Genomic DNA, 22,161 nt, shown 5'->3' with positions numbered 1-22,161 from the left:
AACTTAAGCATTTGTTCTCATAAGTTCATCAGAGTGAGGGGTCACACAAACTTAGAAAGCATAGCCCATCACACACTGGAGGAATGTACACAAGAACATGTTATTCTATTGAATACAGCAAGAATCGTCAGCACGTGGCAGGTATCTGTATATCTAAACGTGTGTAATGATTGAAAAGGTAAAGGAAAACAGAAAAATGCTGGTAACAGGAGCATCTCAGCTCCTTGAGAGCCTCACAGAAACATCATTGTGTATGTGGCTTCTGTTGACCAAAAATGCCACCATGCAGCCATGACTGTGTGTAATTAAAATAATAATAATAAAAAAAAAACAGACATGATGCCAGCACTGATGTTTCCTGGTGTCCTGTGGTACTTACTGGATTATCCACGTAAAGCATGGAAAGGGTAGTGGTCCAAGGGAAGTCTCTAGCAAGAACTGTCAAAACAGAAGAAATGGCTGAGTTTGTGACAAAATATCCCAGGCAGTGTGCCCCAGCATGCCCCACTGTCCTCTCAGCATGCACTCTGTCACTGTGCCACATTCTGGAAGACCAGTACCCATCACCTTCACCCTTTTTCTTCTTTTCTGTACTTTTGCCCAACATAGCAGCATCTATAGCTAAGAAAGTGAGTATAACAACAAAATCCCGTGAAGAACTAACATGAAATGCCTATCTGTCCTATCCTATAAAGGACTCCTATACCCTACACCCAGGCTCTTGGATCCTCTTCCTCCTCCCCAATGATGAAAAGAACAACCACCCCACCAAAGCTGTCACAAAAGCTTTTATGGTGAGTCGCAAACAAATTCATACTTTGAATGCTGCCTCAGAGATGGCGAACTATCTCCACAGTGAGACAGAGATAGAGTCCGACCTGGGACACAGCCAGAGGCTCTTTCTTTAACCCTTCCTCTACCTTAGCACAACCCCCAGCATCTTGCTTTCAAGGCATTGTCTCATTTAAGTGATGGACTCATAAAGCCTTCTGTCCTTTCAATCCCTGTGGATAATGAGGGATATAATTCCACCATTAGGCCCGTGCAAGAGGGCTCACCCAAACAGTAATAAATACCAACTGTTTTTGTAAGCCAAGAATGCTTGAGTCAGCAGCTGGCTTGCAGAAAACAGCTTAGACCCTTTCGCCCACATTTGCAGGAGAAAGTAAGCCAGGCAGGACATTCACCCCGGGGCTCCTCCTTCTAGACAGACACAAAGTTGTGTTCCTATAGTCTGGAACTATTAAGCTACTCGTGGTGGTTCTTGTGTTTATTCTCAATTAATCTTAACGTAGATAAAAGAAGGAAGATGGGACATGGTCTGGAAGGAAGCCCATGGGAAAAGCAGTCGAGGCATCACTTACCAGTCATATTATTTGTGATAATATAAGGCCCATGTTCTACAAAGAGTCCAAACATGGATGACCCTCCAGGACCACCCTGAAGCCAGAGGACTACTGGGGCACTCTCAGGCTGTATCTGGAGGGGACAGAAAAGCCAGTGAGCAGAAATGCACCAAGGTTGCCAAGTACACCCAAGAGCATGAAGCCTCTGTCTTACCCATCCTTGACAACTTTCTAGAACGCCTCTAGCCCCAAGGGACCTACCCTATAAATAAAGGTCGGTCACCTTTTCCTACTTGGGATTTATGTGTGCCCCAAAAGCTGGTGTCTTCCTGTGCAGTTGACAGCATCTTGCCATCTGCATGCTCTATCCTCCAAGCACAGTAAGGAAATCAAATATCTCCTGCCCTTCCTAGTTGTCCCAGTTCCTCACACAAGTACAGGAGGAGGCTGGATTCCTCCTCAGGACACTGTGAGGAGGCTGTAGTGAGAGGCCAGACGAACTTAGCAGGGTGTCACTGAGAGCTGAAGTCAAGAATATGGAGGACCATACATGGGGTACCACTTTCCTGTCGTCTAATAGGTTCTCTCGTCTGTTCTGGACCTTCTCTGAGAGTGCTCTTGGGAACAGCCATTGGCTGTAGAACAGCTTTGACATGATGTGCCACCTCCAGACCCACTCTCAACTCTCAGGACATAAAGTGACATAGTTAATTCTCTTGGGGCATTCCGACACAGTAAATGTGATTGGCTGTTATAACTGAGGAGTGAGTGTAGAAAGTGTTAGTCAGGCTGGGCTTCTGGCCTGCAGGCCTATAGCCATGGTCAGGCATGGGTGAGTGACAAATACCTGCACTAAGTTCTCCAGATGAAAGCCTGGGCTTTGCTTGTCTCCAACTGGGTGACTTTAGGTAAGACACATAAGCAATGTGGGCTTTGCTTTGCACACCTGTGAAATGAGCTTTGGTGCCACTATCTGCAATGTGTAGTTGACAGGAGGCTGAATCATGTTCCATAAAACCTGGTGAGCGGCTGTGATATGTGTTCTGCAAATGCTAGCTACTGCTGCAAAGGAAGGATGAACACTAAGGATTCAGCAGCGAGCTGCACTCAACGCTTCTACAAACAGAAGAACAGCAGAGTGCCCTGCTCGGCTTCTCTTTTATCCTTTGGCTCCTATGATCCCTGATGTATTTTTCACTCTGTTATCTTCTTGTCTCAAATGTTGACATGGCTCACACACACACACACACACACACACACACACACACACACACACACACTAGGTGGCGGTGGTGGTGGGGCTTCTCTGTTAAGTCACAGCAGAAAACCCAAAACTGAAGGCACTGTGTCAGAGCTGCTGTGAGGGAGGCCTGGAACCAGGAGGCTGTGACTTTACTCGACAACAGCTGTGGTGACCCTGGCCCCTGCTTCTTCCAGTCTCAGCTTCCTCACCTGCCCTGTGGTGGCGATGCTGGTGGCGGTACCTGAGTGCTCTGCTGAAAATCTATGCTCTATACCCTGCCCCACCCTTCCTGGAGCCACTTGCTGTGTATTTTGCTTAGACTTGTGAGTTACCTCCTCCTAGGGCCTCTGCTGCTCACCAGGTCCTTAACCCCTACACTTTTATTCACCCAGTAGAGGGAGCAAACTCCACACAACAAGGGGTAGGTGGGAAAACCAGGGGAACAGGAAGTCATACCCATTCTTACAGCCTCCTGGGAGTACGAGGTTCTGGGGTGCACTGACTTAAGGATGCTCAACCCCAGGGTTCCTCTAGGTCCACGTATACCCGTGTTCCTCAAGCTTGCTCATATATTAAAATAATATGGAAATGTCTTTTTAAGAAAATGACTTCCGCCTTGCCTCACGCCACAGGGGTTGCAATGCCATGCTGTGGAGGAGCAGGGTGGAACCCTCGGCTTTTTTCAGAAGTTTCTTACACAACAAACAGGTTGGGGACCTGCAAGGTGACAGCGATCCTGCTGTCTTAGTCTCCTAGACAACTGGTCTCCACTGCCCTCTTCTCCTCCACTGTCCAGTGACCTGCCAGGGTTAGGGTTATCTCTAGACTCTTAGAGGCCCCTCTACAGGACAAGTCAAATAGCAATGTGCCAAACAGGGTTCTTATGGAGCTGTGAAGCACTCTGCATTCTTGGGCTGGAATACCAAGAGCCAGCCAGCCTGCAGCCTCAGCTGACCTCCCTCTCGGTGCTCAGCAGCTCTTGCAGCAGCTTGATTTTAAAGAAAACCCTACCACACCTTGACGGGCCGAGCCCCCTGTGTGCTTATGCCATGCCTCAACCAGATGCAGGGATGCAAAGGTGTATATTTAATGCTATGTCCCCAAGCATCATTCACAGCGTGGCATGCTTCCGTGGTGAAGAAAGCAAAAAAACTATGACAGACCACACTAGTGGCATGAATTTCTTACAGATAATCCTGTGTGACATAGCCCTCTCTCACCTGTGAGGTGAGGCCCTTCTCCTGGGAAAGAAGAGAATTCGACGATGACATCCTGAACAAAGCCACACTACAGACTTGGCAGCCAATGAAATAAGAAACTGTTGCTCATTAGTTGCAGGTAGGGTGGAATTTGGAACTTAAAAAAAATTACTTTCATTAAAGTTATGATTCAAAACATTTAGTTCTTCCCCTGGAGGCTTTAAAGTCATTTTCCTCAATACATACTGTATTTCAAGTGAAGAACTTCTTTTGAAATCTTATTACATCTATCTATCTATCTATCTACATAACTACCTACCTACATACCTACCTATCTATATATCGATGGGGGATGTTCTTCTGTACATATGTCTCTCTTATTGGTTGATGAATAAAACACTGATTGGCCAGTAGCCAGGCAGGAAGCATAGAAGGGGCTACCAGGCAAGGAGAAGGATGGGAGAGAAGGCAGAGAGAGGCCGTGAAGAGACGCCATGTTCCAGAAGGAATAACATGTTGGATTATGGGTAATTAATAGAAATGAGTTAATAATTAAGACAGAGCTAGCCAATAAGAAGCCTGAGCCATTGGCCAAACATTTTATACTCAATGTAAGTCTTTGTGTGTTTATTTGGGGCAAAGTGGCTGTGGGATCAGGCGGGACAGAAACTTCCATCTTCTATCTATCTATCTATCTATCTATCTATCTATCTATCTATCTATCTCTATCTCCCAGAACACTTGTAGAAGCTAGGGAACAAATCTTGGTAGCTGATTCTCTCATGCGGGTCTTGGGGGGCCAAGCTCACACCCTCAGGTTTGGTGGTGTGTGCATTTACACACTGAGCCATCATTTTCAAATCTCCCTCTGCTCTTCCCAGTCCTACTTCCTAAAGCTGACCATGGAGACATCTGCGGAGTTCTCTATACACATGCCACGTGCATGGTCATCTTATGAACATTCCATACGCTGTAGACACAGTAAGCGATAAGATCTTGTTTCTGTGGTCCTGGACTACAGGTCGTGGGCATCACTCCACGGCAATAAGTTATCACCATTGTGCTGCCTGCATCTAGCTCAGTTTATCTAATAGCACACACTATCCACTCTCAGGCTGCTCTCTCAAGCTGTGGGTTAGCTCCTACTCATGGCTAGAAAAAAAATAAAATTGCACACTGGTAAAGAGTGTGCAATCCAGAGTCACTGCCAGGACTGGAGTTCCAACTATGCTACTTTATAGCTGTGTGTCCTAGGGCAAATTCCTTATTTTCTCTGTACCTTTGTGCCCTCTGCCTGGAAACACAGGTTATTGAGCATATGTGAATAGTAGGTACAGGCATAACCTTCAGGCAGTATCTGGTGCATCTTTCTAAACAATGAGTTCTGACTGGTTTTTCTGACAGGTGGGAAGACAGCTAAGTATAGCTACATATATGGACAGATGGGCAAAGGAACACGAGATCGAGGACTGAAAGGCAGGGCTTTTGAGGGGTTTTTCAAATGCCCTGGACATCATAGATGAGTAATCCCACTGGCAAAGAGTTATCTTTTTGATGACAAAGAGAAGAAGACTTCTGGGAGCACAGAGAAGCGTGGGTCTGAGTACTATCACAGGAGCTGCTGAAAGAAGGAAGGGGCAATGAGATGCGAAGGAGCAGAGGATTCCTGGATCTTTGGGTACCTAGGTAGCAAAAGAAGACGGGTGGACATGGGAAAGATGGGGCCCAAGAGGATGAGCCCTTCACTGGTGAGCAAGAAAGAACTGTGGTGGTTGGGTGTTTAGACACACCCCCAATTCCACTGCTAGGACGATGAAGACAAGGATTAAGAGTTTATGTTGGCCTGGGCTACACAGAGTGACTCTGTCAAGATGAAGGAGGGAGGAAGGAAAAGAAAACGGAAAGGGAGAAAGAGCTGCAAAGGAAAGAACAGAACAAGGCCCATTTTTTTCAGCTGCCCTCTCAATTCCTCTGGCGACCCCTGGTGGCCAGTCACAAACTTGGCTACTCCTTCCTCAATGTTTCTTGAGTAATCAACAGCCAGTCCAGGGGGTGGCACTTTTTCTATTCTGTCCATTAGACATTTCTACACTAGTACATTCTACTACTAAAAAGATCCTGTACCCTACCCTTCATACCTTCATGGATTGAAGGAAGCAAAATTTATGAGATATAAACTAGCCCTGACCTGGCCCATCACTTTACAAATAGAGACACATCAGTCACACTCCTAGACTTTTAAACCATGTCTCCAACCAGAGCAGACCCCAAGCTTTGCAGCATAGGCAAACGGCAGTGTATATACGACTTTCTATTTGTATCTTACACAAGGGCTGAAATGGAGAGTCAATACGTCGGGTGCAGGGACTAAAGGCACCAATTTCAGTGTGGTTGTTCTAGTTTACTTTCTATTGCTGTTATAAACGCCATGACCAAAAGTAATTTGGGGTGGAAAGTGTTTTTTTCATCTTACAGTTTACAGTCCATCTTTAAGGGAAATGGAGACAAGAACTCAAGGAAAGAACCAAACTTAATCAATGACTATAGAGAAATGTTTCTTATTGGCTTGCTCAGCCTGCTTTTTATATGTCCCAAGATCACCTGCCCAGGGGTGGCATCACCAAAGTGGGCTGGACCTTCCCACATCAACCATTAATGAATAAAATACCCCGAAGTCTGATCTGATGGATGCAATTCTTCAGTGGACATTCCCTCTTCTAAGGTGACTGCATTGTATCGAGTAGACAAAAACCTAAACATTCCAGTGATTGTATTTTACATAGAAGATTCTGCTGTGTTTGCTCTAGGGAATTTCAGCAACTTGCTGTAACATGAATAATAAAATCCCAGAGACAGATATTGGGGTTCAAGCTTCAAGCTGAAGATCACAAAGGCCAAGCAGCCAGTCACTAGTTCTTACCTCTACCTGAGACTAAAATGCATGATCCTGTTTCCACAAATCTTTAGAGTACAGTGATGACTGCACTGCTCTCTGGCAACCGTCAGACCGTGGTCCTAGACTGCTGCCTCTCCTCAACATGGCTGGAGACTAAGACTGACTTTGCCTCTTCCTTGTATTCCTTTCTAGCTCTGGGGTTGAAGGTGTGTGATCCCAAGTGCTGAGATCACTTTTGTGCGAACTCTATTTCTCTTTTAGACTGGATCAATTTCGTGTCCTGGGATTACGGGTGTGTACCACCACTGCCTGACCTCTATGACTTGCAGCTAGCTTTACATTCTGAACCCTCGGGCAAGATTTATTAAATCATAATTAATATATCACCACAGCTTATCACATAAGAGGACAGTATTTTTGCTAGTGCCCAATCTGCACACCTGCTTCTAGCCAACCCTTTCTTCCAAGCCACTAAGAAACACCACTCTAGGTGAGGATATAACAGCCAAACCACTGCCAGACTTCAAGCCATGCTTAAAATGGAAAGTGTGTTCTGTAAGTCAATGAGTCCTTCTGTGTACCTCTATATGCAGAGACTGGTGGTTTACTTGCTTTAAGTCTCGTGTTCTCTCTTTATCAAAGTCATTAGTATCTGACGTAAATGTCTTTAAATTCCCCAAAGTGGATTTGAACGGACTCCCACTCTTCCCCACAGATCTCTGCTGTTATGATGCCTCAACTGCCACACCGTGTTAATCAAGGAAAAGGGTTTTTATTGAAAGCAATTAGTTTTGTAACCAGAATCATTAAACGGCTATGCTGTACCCATTTGGATTCTACACACGTAGTCCCAACACATGTGAACCACTTGCTTAAGATTTATGTGTGTTCCCAGGGAGGGATGCTCATCTAGCTTCATGCTGACACACATTAGACCTTCCTTTACTATGATCATTCATAGGGAAAATTAACTTTTTCATTTTTTTTTCTGGTCTCTTCATATCATTTCCAAGCTCTACTAGGTTCTTACCAAGCTTTGACTTTTCTTATCAAGCAATCAGCTTCAAGCCTACCAGACTCTCTGCTGGCTCTTCCCTAACCATCAGACTGCGGTCTGACACAGGGAGGTAACAAGGGTGTCTTAGGGCCTCAGGCAAGAAAGCTGGCTTAGAAAGAAAGAAAGGCAGTGTGGATGTGGAATCTGGTCTTATTTCTGCTTCAAGATAAGATGAAAAGGACTTCCATCTCTGGTTAGAATTTTCATTTACCCCCAAACACATTTGGGCACAAAAAGTTTTCTACAGAGTTCAAATACACTTATGAATGGAGTGATCTGTAACATCATTTTTAGCTAGTTTGTTTTGATCCATATAGCTTTGCTATTTCAGATTCCTGATGCCTTGAGAACACCAAAAAGAAAATATGAAGGCAGTAGTCTTTGACTTCTAACCCCTGCTGCTTGGTCAGTGGCTCAGTGGTCCTGCAGTTCACATAGTTTGAGAATCTGCTGGCCCACGTGCCTTTCACAGGAACGGTCCCTCACTCATAGAAAAGGCACACTGGTCATGTTTCTATCAGATGACCCTTGGCTGATCAAAGTAAGATCATGTGATATGTGAGCTTGGCCAATCACAAGTACCTTTAAACTCACGCTAGCAAATCCCTGATGTTTTCATAACCAAGGTCAAGGTAAGCCTGGAAGCTACAGTTTGGCCAACTTGGCCAACTTCCTGTAGAAGAAAGCATATTGATGTGCCAAGAAGGAGGGTGAGTGACATGCTGGCTGACCCAGCCCCTGAGGTCTTTCCAGAAAATTCTCCGTTCCTTGGGAGAAAGAGTGGTGCTACCTCTCAGGGTCTGGTCCTAAGACAGGAGCCTCTTAGTCATTTCCCTGTGTGATTGACCAGCCTCTCTGTTTAGCCAGGAACACTGACTTCTAATCTTACTTCAGCATGCATGTCTGCTGTGGCCACATGGGGTACAGACAGCATCAGGCAATGTGGGACAGAAGTCCAGAGAGCGGACCAAGACCAACATGCCTGTAAGCTGCCTGTGTCTCCCAGGGAACAGGAAAGACAGTATAAAAGGCACAGCTGCAATAGGAAATTCTCCATAGGTGTATAAAGAGGACACTGGACTAGAGGGGACTGGACTAAGGATCAATCCCACACGGAGGGATGTGAGCATTCCCCAAGGCTGTGGAGGATCAATCTCAAAACCCCCGATGTGGGCACTACTCAAGGCTGTGGAAGGTCAATCCCATAAAGGGGGATATAGGTACTATAACTATATAGGTTGTGCTCCAGGCCACCTTGAAAAAGTCCTGGGAACAACCCTTTGGGGCTAAGTTCCTTGGGTTACCTCACCATAAACAGGCCACAGCTGGATGGCCACCTAGGCAGAGGTCTGAGTGAACAACTAAAAGGCAAAACGTCACCCATTGGGCAGCAAGACCCAAAAAAGCAAAACACAGAACAGGGAACAGAAAAGGAAGGCAACTTTGTGCCGCGGTGCCAGCGCCCTCTACTGACATACTCACCCAATAGCAAAGATTCTTAATGCTGTAATCTTGGGTCATGGTGATTTAGAGCTGAGATGCAAAACAAGCAAGCATGCACACTGGCGCATCCAAGCTATGCAGTAGCCACCACTGCCTAAGTTTCCATCTCACAGTTTAATAATGAGTAGATACCAATTGCCCCAAGATACTATAGCTCAATCTAAAGGAACAAGGTTTTTGCTATCCAGGGCTGTGCAGTGTCTTTACAAACCTTAATAGCTTTTTACACCTTGATGATACTATCATCCCTCCTACTGTTCATGGGTCAGAGACATGGTGATGTCTCAGGGTGGCTCTGGTTCAGGGTGTCTTGGAGAACTAAGACATAGTCCTAGACGTCGATTAGATCGATCTCCCCTGTTTGAATGAGATCAGAACCCCAGGAAGAATAAATGCCTTGTAACAAGTTAAACAACCAGGAATTGTGCACCTGGAACAGAATCCCTGTACCCGCACCTCCCATTCTCCAACAGCACCGAAAGCTCTACTAGGAGTGCATGTGGTGTGCTGATCTGGACCCTCGGGATTCCAGATGGGCGGGGCACCTGAGAGGGAGCTGTCATTTGTCTGAAGCTTCCAGGTGCTTCTGATGAGCAGCAGGGTGTCTGGACTTCCTCTCCTCTCCAACATATACTCTGCTGCTGAGGAAGTTCTGATACCCAGAGGAGGGAGTTACACCTGGCTGCAGATTAGGGGGTCCCTGATTCCACCTTCACTCCTAAGACAAGCTGTCCAGTAGGGTCCTCAGGACACTTTAGAACATCTGCCTCCACTGACAGAGAAAACACCTTGTTTCCATGAGTGTCAGAGCAGCCCCTTGCCATTCTCTGATGGCTGGGTGCAGGGATTGATAGTGTAATCCGTGGCACGTGATTTCCCGGTGTCTGGCTGTGGAGGGTCCAACCTGCAGGCACCCGAGTGACAACCTCTTCATATGCTGCCCCAGGCGCCTCAAGGTATCTCAGCTCTTTTTTAAGCACCAAATAAACCAGGAATCATGCCCTGTCCTCTGCCAGAAGAGCTAGGGGTAGACCTCAGGAAAAGGGCTTGGCTAACTCTGAACACTTCAAATTACTTGTGTTCCTAGAAGATAAGGTCAAAATCTGGCTATCTCGTTCCAATGAAGACAGCCTCAAAAGTCCCTTTATCTTCTGAAGTGTGACAAATCCCAATTTCACATAGTAATTTCCTTATCCAACAGCAATTAATCTACATTCTTGCCTGGTGGCTGGGGCCTTCTGATTTGCAACTTCCCTCTATTTCCTTTAAAGCCCACAAACGTGTTTATTTGGCTCAGTATTTGTGGCAACTAGTATCACGAAAGTGATAGTGCTAATAACAGTCACAAGGACATAACAATAAAAGCGGTATTTATTGTGAGTTCCCTAATCGGCTGGTTCCATTATTCTTTGCCTTGAGACCCAGGTCAGGCATCGAGCTGTTCAGACTCTTACTGTGAGCTGAGACAACAGATGCTCTGTGCCTCTAGGAAGTATGGGTGAGTGCCCCAGCCACTCAGGCCTGACTAATTCAAGAGGCCATACTTTCAACCTCTGTACCCCAGAACTTTCTGGGATGACTTTTTTAGGGAAGTGACACATAACAGTCAAATGCAAAGATGTCTAGGTCAAAAACTGAGCTGTAAATTCTAGCTCAGCCTAAGGAGCAAGGTGGTTCAGCACAGGGCTTGTGTCCCCTCTGACAGCAGCCACCAGAGGTGTCATCTTCTATATAGTGTGCTGCCCATCCCAGGCATAAAGCCTGCTATTTCCTACAGTATTCCCAATGCACACTGATGTTGTCTTCTGGAATTCATTATGTGCTGAATTGTAGACAATAACAGGGGACTCTCACAGAAATAACAGGAAAACTAAACTAATCTGAGAAACAGCATCCAGAAAATGACTCAGAGGATGCTCTGAGTGCAACATCCTTCCTGGATCTCTATTTTTGCTACCCTCAGTCTTTAAAGGTGTCATTTTTCTTCTGAAGACAATGTCAGTGGCTTCCCTTGGACAGGCAAGGAACTCATATTTCTGCCAGAAGAAAGGGGGCGTCCCTGATTGTGGCTGGCACTTGCTTCTCCTCTCTTCAGGTGCTATTACCTGTCCCACTCTGTTCCTTGGTTCCTAGCTGGAAGCCTTGGATAACTGGTTGGGACTGTGAGCATCCCAGTGAGGTGTTGCACAGTCTTTCTCCAGGAAGCTTGCCTGCCGCTTGTTGTAGAACCCTGAGCCTAAGATCTTTGTGTCGAACCCTGAGCCTAAGATCTTTGTGTCGAGACAGTACATGGCCAGGAATTTTGGGGCTTTCTTAGGATGTATTTATGGCTATAGAACTGGATCTGAAGACCACAGCTCAGTGGGTAGGTGAACAGCTAGGGTCTCAGTTAATTAAGGAGAAGAAACAGGCTAACCTCGAGCCCATGGAGCATAAAGAAACTGCACCCCTTTTCCAGTCCAGCATACAAAGCCATGCTGGACCAGACCTGCCAGGTAGAAACAGAAGAAAAGAAAACCTTCTTTCTGTTGTTGGGTTCTTATCTGATCTTTTCTCATTACTAATTGCTGTTTCTCAAAATCTGAATAATTACTAAAGACTCAACTTTCAGACATTGATGAAGAAGTTCTTGCTACAAAGCAAGGATGCAACAATGTGGAAGAGAAAGGAGAGAATCGGGCTTCACGGGCTGGGATGGGGGGGGGATCACAGAGAAAGAGAGGATGGGGTGACAGGCTGAGTCCCAAGAGATCTTAGTGAAAGCTGATCCCATCCTAGTCCAGACCCCAAAGGGATGCAGGTGACCACGAAGCCCTCGACCTGCATTTGACTAATATGAGCACTTCTTTCTGATGAAGATGGGGACCACTGTGGAACAGAGCAGAAGCCTGGAGAGAAGAAGGCAGAGGGGGTAGGGGGCAAGGGTTAGTCCCCAAATTTGGCGTCATAGGTACTAAGTTACAATAGGGAAGAGGTTCCGGGTGGGTACTAAGTTACAATAGGGAAGAGGTTCCGGGTGGGTACTAAGTTACAATAGGGAAGAGGTTCCGGGTGGGTACTAAGTTACAATAGGGAAGAGGTTCCGGGTGTGTGCACAGTATCATGTCAGTGCAGATAACAGCAAAGTACAGTGCATTCCAAAACAGACACAAGAAAGTGTTTTGAATATTTTCACCACAAAGAAACACATGTTTATAAGACATTAACTTATAAGACATCAAATGCATACCTGCATTTGAAACCACGCTGATATTTAAACACTACACACTGTACAGGTGTAGCAAAACATCACATGGTAGCCAATAAAGATGTATAATTTCTATGTGTAGATTAAAAATTGCTACGTAGCCAGGTGTGGTGATACATTCCAGTCATCTAAGCACTGGGGATGCTGAGGCAGGAAGATCACCACTAGTTCAAGGCTAGCCCAGTCTACATCGCAAGGCCCTATCTCCAAACAAGACAAAGCTTACATAAATACATTTACATTTCCTAAGTCAGGTATGGAACTTCAGGGAAATTTGGGGCTTGAGAAAAAAGAGTTGAGAGGACAAGGTGTGGAGAGGAGAAACACGCATGGATGGAGATGGCAAGAAACACAATAAAATTCTGCTAGGAACTCAGGTATTTTTTGATCACTTTAGACTAAGCATATAAAGCTGAGCTCTGAAATGAATACAATACAGAAATACAAGAAACATCTTTATGTAGTAAAGTGAGGTAATACTTTTAGGCCTTATTTAAGTTAAGTGGACTTGAGACTTCTGGGCTGTTTGCTGCTGACGGTCCATTAGCAGCCCTCACTCTGCTGGGCTCTGCTGGGAGGCTCAAGGGAGCACGCCTCAGTTTCTCTGCCAGCTGGAGCCTACCAACGACCAGGAAGAAGACTGTGCTCCTGGGCAAGTGCTGACCTCGGACATAGCCACCTCTCCCCATCTCTCCCAAAACTTTGTGCTCTGTACTACTCAGTTACTCATCCAACAGCCACATGGAGGAAGAAATAAACATCCCTTCAGAGTCCAGGAAAAGTCTACCAGGGTGAGGGTCCAAAGACCCCACCTTGAACAGCTGAAGCTCTCCACTTCTCACCCGCCCACCTCCGTTCTCCGAAGGACAGCCTACTGGGAGATGAACTACATCACAAATCATGTGGTTAGGAGAGAGAAATGAGTCAAGGAAACACAGCAGGAGAGTACCAAGGGTGGAAAGAACTCTGCAACTTCACAGTGGCACTGGTTGGAGCAATTTGCTAGGTTATTAAATAGGCAACAATGTTGTATACTAATAGTATGCAAATATGAACACCAGCCTCCATGGAGATAGGCTTTGCTTTGCTTTCTCCAGCTTCTAAAGCAAATCCAGTTTTGCAAGTGAAAATAGAAAAGGTCTCTGTAGTGGGCTTTTGATGTGTTTATGTACCTCAGCACCTCTCCTCAGAGCCCCAAAGGGACCTTCAACCTTAATGTGTCTTGCTCCCAAAGAACTGTGTGACCTGGGAATGAGCCAGACCTCACTGGTGAGCTCAAAAGCTCCTGTGTCTCCAGGGACCTGGGGGTGTGAGTAGCCGCGGAAGACCACAAGTGAGCTTGGTGGCTAAGCCGGGACCTGTTAGTTCTAGCCACGCCCCACTCCTCCCTCTCAGGGGCTCTCCAGTCCCTACTTTCCTTGGACTCTTTTCAATGCCCACCATGCCCCAAGCATTCTTTGAATAAAACAACCATTAAAAGATACAAATAAGGTCGTATGCCAGGAAGGGAGTTATTGTGTTACTATAAAATGAAGAGGGGGGTTGCCCACACCTCCTCCACAAATATTTACTCATTTTTAGGAACACAAAGTACTTTTTGAAGTTTCTCTAGCCTTCTGAAGAAAGTGGGAGAGGGTAGTAGACGGCACAGAAAGGACCGCTAGGGGCAGAAAGGTACAAAACAAGGGTGGGGGAGGCAGACGGGGCAGATGTGGGAAAGAAAATCAGCCCAAACAAATTATGCATGAAAATTCCGTAAGAAATCTGTTACCATGTCAGTTTTCACCTTTGTGTGCTGATTTTAAAAGAAAGGCCAATAGGGCGGGGGGGGGGGGGGATGGATCAGTGGCCAAAGTGACATAAAGACATGAAAACCCGAGTTTGGATCCTTAACACCCACATAAAGATGGGTTTGGTACCATGGGTTTGTAGCCCTGGCATTTTGGAGACAAAGACAGATCCCAGGGGCAAGTGTCCAGCCAGTGTAGCATGGTCATGTTCAGGGAGAGACCCTGCCTTTAAAACTAGGGTGATGACCACATGAAGAAGACACATCCACCTCCCACCTCCATGCACATACATGTACACATACAGAGAGAGAGACACATGCAGAAAAATAAACAATAACAAAACCCATCGATCTACCCATGGAAGCTACCATTTCCACTCACCTGAGTGAGCCCCCCTCAGCCCTCCACTACAAGCCTCGGCCACCTACCCGAGCTGGAAAGAACCAGAAGAAGAGGTTGCTGTTGTAAGTCTTATTCACTGTGATGTAGCCAGCATAACTCTTCATGTTCATTCCAGGGAGAGGACTGACTATGCTCTTCTTTTGCCCTGGTAAAGAGAAAGAAAGCATACCCAGAGATTAGAGAACATGCTCCATGAGCCTGCTCAGGTCGGGGAGACCTATGCCGACCACTAGGCCAGGATAAGAAGCTAAGAGGAGGCTGGCATGAAGGGTACTCACAACTGAAAGTTCCAGCCTCCTCCGGCTGGTCCCATAGATTCCCCATTCACAGTGAGGCCAAGGTCAAGAGAAGCTGTAAGGGGGGGGGGCAGGATCCAATGCTTTGTAGCTGTTTTTTATTTTTTTCCTGAGAAAAGGAAGTCACCCATCATCTATCACTTTAGTACCTCGGGCGTTTCCACAGCACCCACTGAATGGGCAGGGGGAAGGGTGCAGGGAATCAGACTAAGCAGCTGGGAGTCCTAGGGCAGCCTCTGGGTCCCACCTTATCATTGTTAGGAGCACAAAACCTGCTGGTCTTTTAGGGATCAGGTCCGAGAGACTCAGAGTGGTTGGAAAAGGGCGCTGAGATTGGGGTGACCTCATGACTACACAGAGAGCCGAGTAGAACAGGGACAGTTGTGGAAGGCAGAGGCCCTGGATTTCTAACGCCAGCAAAAGGACTGGAAAGGAAAAAAAGGGCATGCTCAGCCAGCCTTTGGGGCCTTAGACAAGACGATGCCCATGGAAGCTATGACTTACAAGCCTACGAGAAAGGGGAGGTAATGTGCCCAAGGTCTGCCAGCTTTAGAGAGGAACTGAGGCACCCACACCACTGGCCACAGTCAGGCTGCAAGGCTGTTCCTTCCTGCCTGCTGTAGGTGGCTGCACTGAGCTGGGGGTATAGGCGACAAGACGTGGGAAGAAGGAACCACAAGGAACAGTCTAGAAGGAGAACAGAAAGTGGGCGTTGGGGCATATGGGAGCAAGAGGGAGAGAACTGTCCTTTAGTACAGACTCCCTCCAGAATGGTATTTTCGTCTGAGATACATGAAATTGGAGAATGCAAAAGAGGTCAACATGCCTTCAACTAACGACACCCACTCTTGTCGGCATCTCTCCCCAGCCCAGCACCCAGCCACATCACTGACAAAGAAATCTACCATAGTAACAGTATTCAATTACAAGGGAAGTGATGTAAAGTCCAGGACCTTTCTCCCACATACCCCTGACTCAATGCAGGCAGGAAGGAACAGCCTTACAGCCTGGTTGTGGCTACTGGGGTGTGTGTGTGTGTCTCGGTTCCTTTTCAATGCGGGGAGGCCTTGGGCACATTACCGGCCCATCCTATGCTTCTCTTTTTCCAAAGTCTTGTAAGACTTAGCTTTGAGACTACATGTCCTTTTTTAGAAATAGGCATGCCTTTAGAAGGGGATGCACTTCTGAGACACACTTCCCTGTCTTCTTCTCCATTTGTACTCTAGCACAGCTGCCTAACCAGTTTTGTGACTCTGTGACAGCCTCGTCTGTGCTGTAGATTCTCAGTGGCATCCTTTAGGATCCTCAGGAACACGGTCCATCATATCCAAGTCTGTCAAGAGAAGCCAGCTTAGGGGCTTGAGAGATTGCTCCATCAGTCAAGGGTTTCCTTGCAAGCATGAGGACCTGGGTTGAAGCCCTAGCACCTAAAGAAAAAGTTATCTTATTGTAACATGAAAAATAAAAGACCCAGAGACAGATATTGGGGTTCAAGCTTCAAGCTGAAGAACAGAAATGCAAAACAGCTGGTCACTATCTCTTACCTCTACTTCAGGCTGAAAGGGCTGATCCTGTCTCATGAGCTCTCATCAAGCCTCAGACTGCTGCCTCCCCTCAGCATGGATGGACAGAGTCAATGCCTTCCTATCCTCAATGTGGCTGGAGAATGAATGCCTGATACTGACTACTGAAGACCCTGTTCCTATCTTATATACCTCTCTGATGCTGGGATTAAAAGCATGAGCTCTGTTGCTCTTTTAGACCGATACAATCTCTTATAGTCCCAGGTGGCCTTGAACTCAGAGAGATCTTTGTCTCCTGAGTCCTGGGATTAAAGCTGTTTGCCACCACTGCCTTGCTTCTATGGCTAACTAGTATGACTGGTTTGCTACTTTGATCTCCAGTGGCTTTAATACATCATAAACAATATGTCATTGCAACTTCTGTGGTGGGTGCTTGCAATCCCAGTGCTGAAGAGGCTGAGACAGGAGGACCCTGGGGACTTGTGACCTGCTACTCTGGCCAAATCAGTGTGCTCCAGGCTGGTGAGAGGCTCTGTCCCAAAGCAGATGGATAAAATTCCTGACAATGACACCCAACATTGTCCTCTGGCTTCCACACTAAGGCACATATGTGCACATGAGTACATAAACATGAATGTATTCACCCAGGGGGAAAGGCCTTGTTGGAGGAAGTGTGTCACTGGGAGTGGGCTTTGAGGTTTTAAAAGCCCGTGCCAGGCCCAGTCTACCACATCCCCTCTCTCTCTGTCTGCAGATCAGGTTGTAACTCTCAACTGCCTCTCCACCATCACGTCTGTCCGCATCCTGGCATACTTCACACCATGCTGATAATGGACTAAACCTCAGAGACTGTAAGAAAGCCCCCAATGAAATGTTTCCTCTTATAAGAGTCACCTTGGCCATGCTGTCACTTCGCAGCAATAGACCGGTGACTAAGACACTGGCCTTGTCTCAACTCACACTGTTCCCCCCAATTGTCATTTTCTTCCTTTCCTTCTACTCTCAATCATAAGAGCATCCGCATCACACTGCAGGGCTGGAAAGCCTTTTCCTTAAGCAAATCCACTAATCATCTTAGCATCAGACAGACACACATCCATTCCCCAAAAAGAATGACCAAGAAGTAAAAATTAAAGGCTGGAATGGGTGAGGTACAATCCAGAGAGAGGTGATGGGTAGGACAGGACTTGAGATAGAAGACAGAGAAAGATGAGAGAGGTCAAAGTACAATGAGAAAAGGAGAAAATATAAAATAGAAAGGAGCTGGAGGGGATGGAATGTGGGCGAGAGATGATTGAATCAATCTGTCTCTGAGACCAGGGCTACACACGGTCTGCAAGCTAGCTCTAGATCGATTTGGCTGCTCACTTGTCCCTCCCTCTTGAGAATGACTGGGTTGCATCTCTTCTGACTTGTACTTAGGTTTGTCCTGTCCCTTTTCTCCTCCAGCAGGAGCTGTAGGGAAGCAGCGAATTTGTCTCACTTAATCTCTGAACCCCTGGGACTTAGTGTGATAGTTCACATTCTTAAGAAACTCCATAAATACCTTTTAATGAATGAATATAAATGAAGGGGCAGATGAATGAATAAATGAATGGGCAGCCACTGACACTGCATTGGGATTAGCATATTTCTACAAACCCCTCTGGAAAACGGACAAACCTTGTCAATATCTTAACAAATCTAGGAAACCCTTTTTATTTAATTATTTTTTGTTCCAGTTCATATTTTAAATTCCTATTCACCAAATAACAGTAAAATAATCAAAAATCCCCTCCACTAACTTGATTTTTAAATATGTTTGAATGTGCCTTTCATCCTTAGACCAAAGTCAGCTGTTAATGCGGTATGGAAAACAAACTCCCATGGGTAGTTTTTTGATCTTTCTGGCACGGTGACACATAATATAAATGTTTTACAAACAGTTAAAGAAGGAAAAGGTTTTCTCTGAAGTCACCTCACTTTCTCCTTTGCTGTTCACTGCTGTTGCCAGTGTTTGTGACATTAATACCCTGAGAATAATTGGAGTGTGGCCAGTGAAGGGTTGAATCAGCCACCTGGGGTACACATTGAGATCCACAAACACCCCAGCCATCCCCAGAGTGACAATGCACTTTCGGTCCACAAGCAACAAATTAGGACCCAACAGCAAATATTCTTTGGAATTTGTAAAAATATAGTGTTTGCACAGATGCTAAAACTTGCCTTCTGCATTTTCTTTCAGAATGTAAGGATTTATTTTAGCCTCAGAGAAAGCAAACATGCAATTACAATTACATAAAATTAAGTGAGCTAATTGGGTATTTAAAAAAATAAAAATTCCCCTTGTCTTTCTGTGAACTACAGTTTATCTCAAAACTGTTCTGTTGCAATGGTAAGGCTCCTGCAGCTTTAAGAGATTCCGTTAGCAACAGGGATTTAAAGAGGGAGCTGCCCATCTGCCCACAGCTCCCTGAACTTTCAGCGAAGTGGGTGAATAAAATTATCCTTAATTATGTTGTTGGGCAGTATCTGAGTCCCCAGATGCGCCAGCTTTGGGATCCACCATGTAAATTGCACTCAGCAATTCTGAGTTGGAAACACAACTTTAATGATGGAAGTTACCTATCCATCAGGGTCTCAAATGATGCCATTCATGGGGCGAGGGTCTGCAGGGCTTGCTACCAAAGGTCTAAAGCTCAAGCTTTCTCCCTTACTGTGTATGCCCATGACCCTGGAATGCTGCTAAGCCAGAGAAGCCTCGAGGGAGGGATGGGGATGACCATTGCTCAGATGGGTTCCTCGGGGCTCTTCTCACTCCTTCTGCCGCATAGGGCACAGGCATGTGATGGTTTCCCCCTAACAATGCCTCTGCTTAGCCGTCTAACCGTTCGGTGTGCATAAAGACCTTTTGGGTCCCCCATCTCTTGCCCTACAGCATTGAGTCGGGAGATGGTCACATGACACAGTGGTTCATAGTATGGTTGGTAGACAAAAGTTATGACCCCAGATCTGTCACTTATTAGTTTTATAGCTCTGGGCAAGATACTTATCTTCCTAGAACCCCAATTTTCTCATCTATGCAATGGGAACAGTAATTATATGTGCTTTATTAGGGTTACTCTGAGACCTACATGAGCTAATAGATGGCAAATGTGGTTTCTGGCACAAGGTTGAGACCCAAATGTAAATTGCCTAAGTATTTACTAAGTGCCTACTCCATAAAAGTATTGTGTTAAGTATTAGGAAATAATGAATGAATTTTAGTCATCGCTTTTTATTATTTATTTTTAATTTATTTATTATTTTATTTATGTTGAGTTTATAGTTTATTACTAGTTATTTTCACTACTACTATTATTTTCTATCTAGATTATATCAATAGCCTTCCTTCTCAATCTTTTAGCATACTTAACTTATATATAACACTTCAGTTTCATTTCTTACTTGATTCCCATATATTAGTACATCTATTTCAGAAGACCACAAACTTCTTAAACAAGAAAAAAGAGACCGCAGCAGGCAAGGCACAGAGGGGAAGCCAAAAGATCTGAGTCCTACAGGCTTCTCTGCTCCTGAGTTTCTGTTCCCAGCTTCCCCTTTGGACAAATCTAGATGTGCAAGTCTCCTTCCTTGCATGAGGCTGGGTAGGACTTGGTTATAATGACCTTAACTCCTTTTCAGCTCCACATCCAATGGTTTTCTCTGACTTCTTGTTAATGAGATAAATGTGTCAGTCTGCAGTTATCAAGGAAGCTGGGCTGAATTCAGTGTGGCACTGTGGAGTTCGGTGGTTGTTGTGTTTCCTACTAAGACACATCTTTAAGAATCTGCCCATGTGGCCAGGCAGCCATCTTTCTGTGAATTTGGTGCAGAAAGTGAAACTGAATCCCTTTTTACATATTCTGATTACACAAGGAAGATGTTTTTACCTTCCTGCAGCAAAGAGTTGGCAAAGTCTAGAGCAACCCGTTGATTGTGAGGGCACTTCCATTGAGCAAACTGCTTTATTTTAAACTTCCTTGTAGAATGTTTAGACTTACTTTTGGTCTTTGAAACCATTATTTCCCTGAAACGTCTGGTGTCTTCCACTCTCAATCCCAGCTGACTCTCCAGCAAGTCCCTCTTCTGTGTCTCTTGCACTCAATGCCTGCCAGCAGCTCCTCACATCACACCTCAGCCAACCCTTGCTTCAGCAAACACTCATTGTCTGTCTCCTCTTTGCAACCCTTCCTTGACTCCTTCTGGCCACCAGCCCAGTCCTCTGCTCCTTTTACAAACAATTCCTCAAAGCCAGAGTCTGTGTGCTGTTTGCAGCTCATGGGAAAACTGACTTCCCACAGATGATGTTCTTTGTGGCCTCGGTGACTTACCTAGGCACTAAGATGTGGTGAGAGCAGAGGCAATCATACACTTTAGTCTAACAACACCAAATGTGACTTCTATCTATTAACTGATAGATATCAGCCTCTTGATAGTCTGTTAATGACACCTCTGCAAACAATGAGATTTGGGGAGAAATTTGCAGGTTATGGGGAGTCTTCCAAGTTTTCTCTCACTACATTTTCCTGGTATTCTTGCAAATTATATAAGATGTTAGTTAAATCTTTTTAACATGGAAACTGAGGCCTGCTCTGTGGATAACTCGCCAGGTAAAAGTCACAGCAGGTGGATGGAGAGAAACCCTGTGGGTATGGAGATCACACCTTCCAGCCAGTGTCTATGTGAATTCTAGCAGGTCCTTGGACCTCCTACTTCAGTCCTCCTATGTGGACACACCTTGCTTAGTTGCCAAGTGTTAATGTCAACATTCACAGATGAAAGTTGCAAGGTTTGTGATGGCTTGGTCAATGCTGTCCCACTGGGAGACATTCACTGGTTGTATAAAGAGAAAGGCGGCAACTTAACCATACCAATATTCCTTCCCCAACCAACCACCTCATTTCAGCTCAAAAGTCAGATGATACATGACAGCAAGTCTTTAATATTTGAAATAAAACAACTGAATAAAAATACTGACAAGTATTTCACATCTTGGGGGATGGTTGCTTTTAAAATACCATTGAAAGTGTAGGAGCCCTTTTCTGACACTTACCTTCCTTGATCTTCCCAGCCTTGATATAAGGGCTAAGAAACAGAGGCCGTCCTGCATTTCCCCTGAGTGGCATGGAAACATAGGTGCTTCGGTATATGGAGCGAAACAGTCCATCACCAGGGCTGACCATAAACAGGATCAGTGAAACAATCACCTTCGATATGATGCCAACCATTTCTTGGCCTTGGAAAAGAGAAGTGACATTCCACGCATGAGTCAAAAGTCAGTATTTGCCTATCCCCTTTACATGCAAGAAATCCATTTGTTTACTAAAAGAAAAACAAAAGAGCAAAACATACAAGAAAACCTTTCCTATTGTGTTTAAAGGCAGGTTACTGAGCACCTTGGGCATCACCAGAAAATAAGTCCTACTCAATCCCTGTTGATCATAACCTCAGATACCCAGAGAAAGATTCTGCAAGAGACTTACAATGAAACTGGAAAGCAACTGTTAAAAACTATGGCCTGGACAGTAGATCCAGTAAAGAATTAGGCAAAGCTGGGGAGCAACCAGGGCTCTAGACATGGCCACTGAGTAAATGAATGGTAGGGACCATTCCATCACTACAGAATGGCAGGGTATGA

The 22,161-nt window shown here is 45.5% G+C and overlaps 1 protein-coding gene across 1 annotated transcript in view; it reads right to left on the bottom strand.

Moving 5' to 3' along the window:
- Window positions 1-21,755, bottom strand: part of Cpvl (carboxypeptidase vitellogenic like) — a 106,777-nt gene extending 85,022 nt beyond the window's left edge. The window contains exons 1-4 of the mRNA XM_051202778.1: window positions 21,577-21,755; window positions 14,710-14,828; window positions 1,365-1,479; window positions 380-438 (exon numbers count right to left, since the gene is read on the bottom strand). Of these exons, the coding sequence (XP_051058735.1) occupies window positions 380-438; window positions 1,365-1,479; window positions 14,710-14,828; window positions 21,577-21,751 (468 nt within the window). The 5' untranslated portion in view covers window positions 21,752-21,755. The remainder of the gene's footprint in view (window positions 1-379; window positions 439-1,364; window positions 1,480-14,709; window positions 14,829-21,576) is intronic.
- Between the last annotated feature and the right edge of the window lie 406 nt (window positions 21,756-22,161).

This window comes from Phodopus roborovskii, unplaced genomic scaffold (genome assembly GCF_943737965.1).
Source record: "Phodopus roborovskii unplaced genomic scaffold, PHOROB, whole genome shotgun sequence".
In the NCBI taxonomy this organism is placed as follows: Eukaryota; Metazoa; Chordata; class Mammalia; order Rodentia; family Cricetidae; genus Phodopus; species Phodopus roborovskii.
The sequence above is the reverse complement of the archived record's forward strand: the minus strand, read 5'-3'. Positions and strand labels throughout refer to the sequence as shown.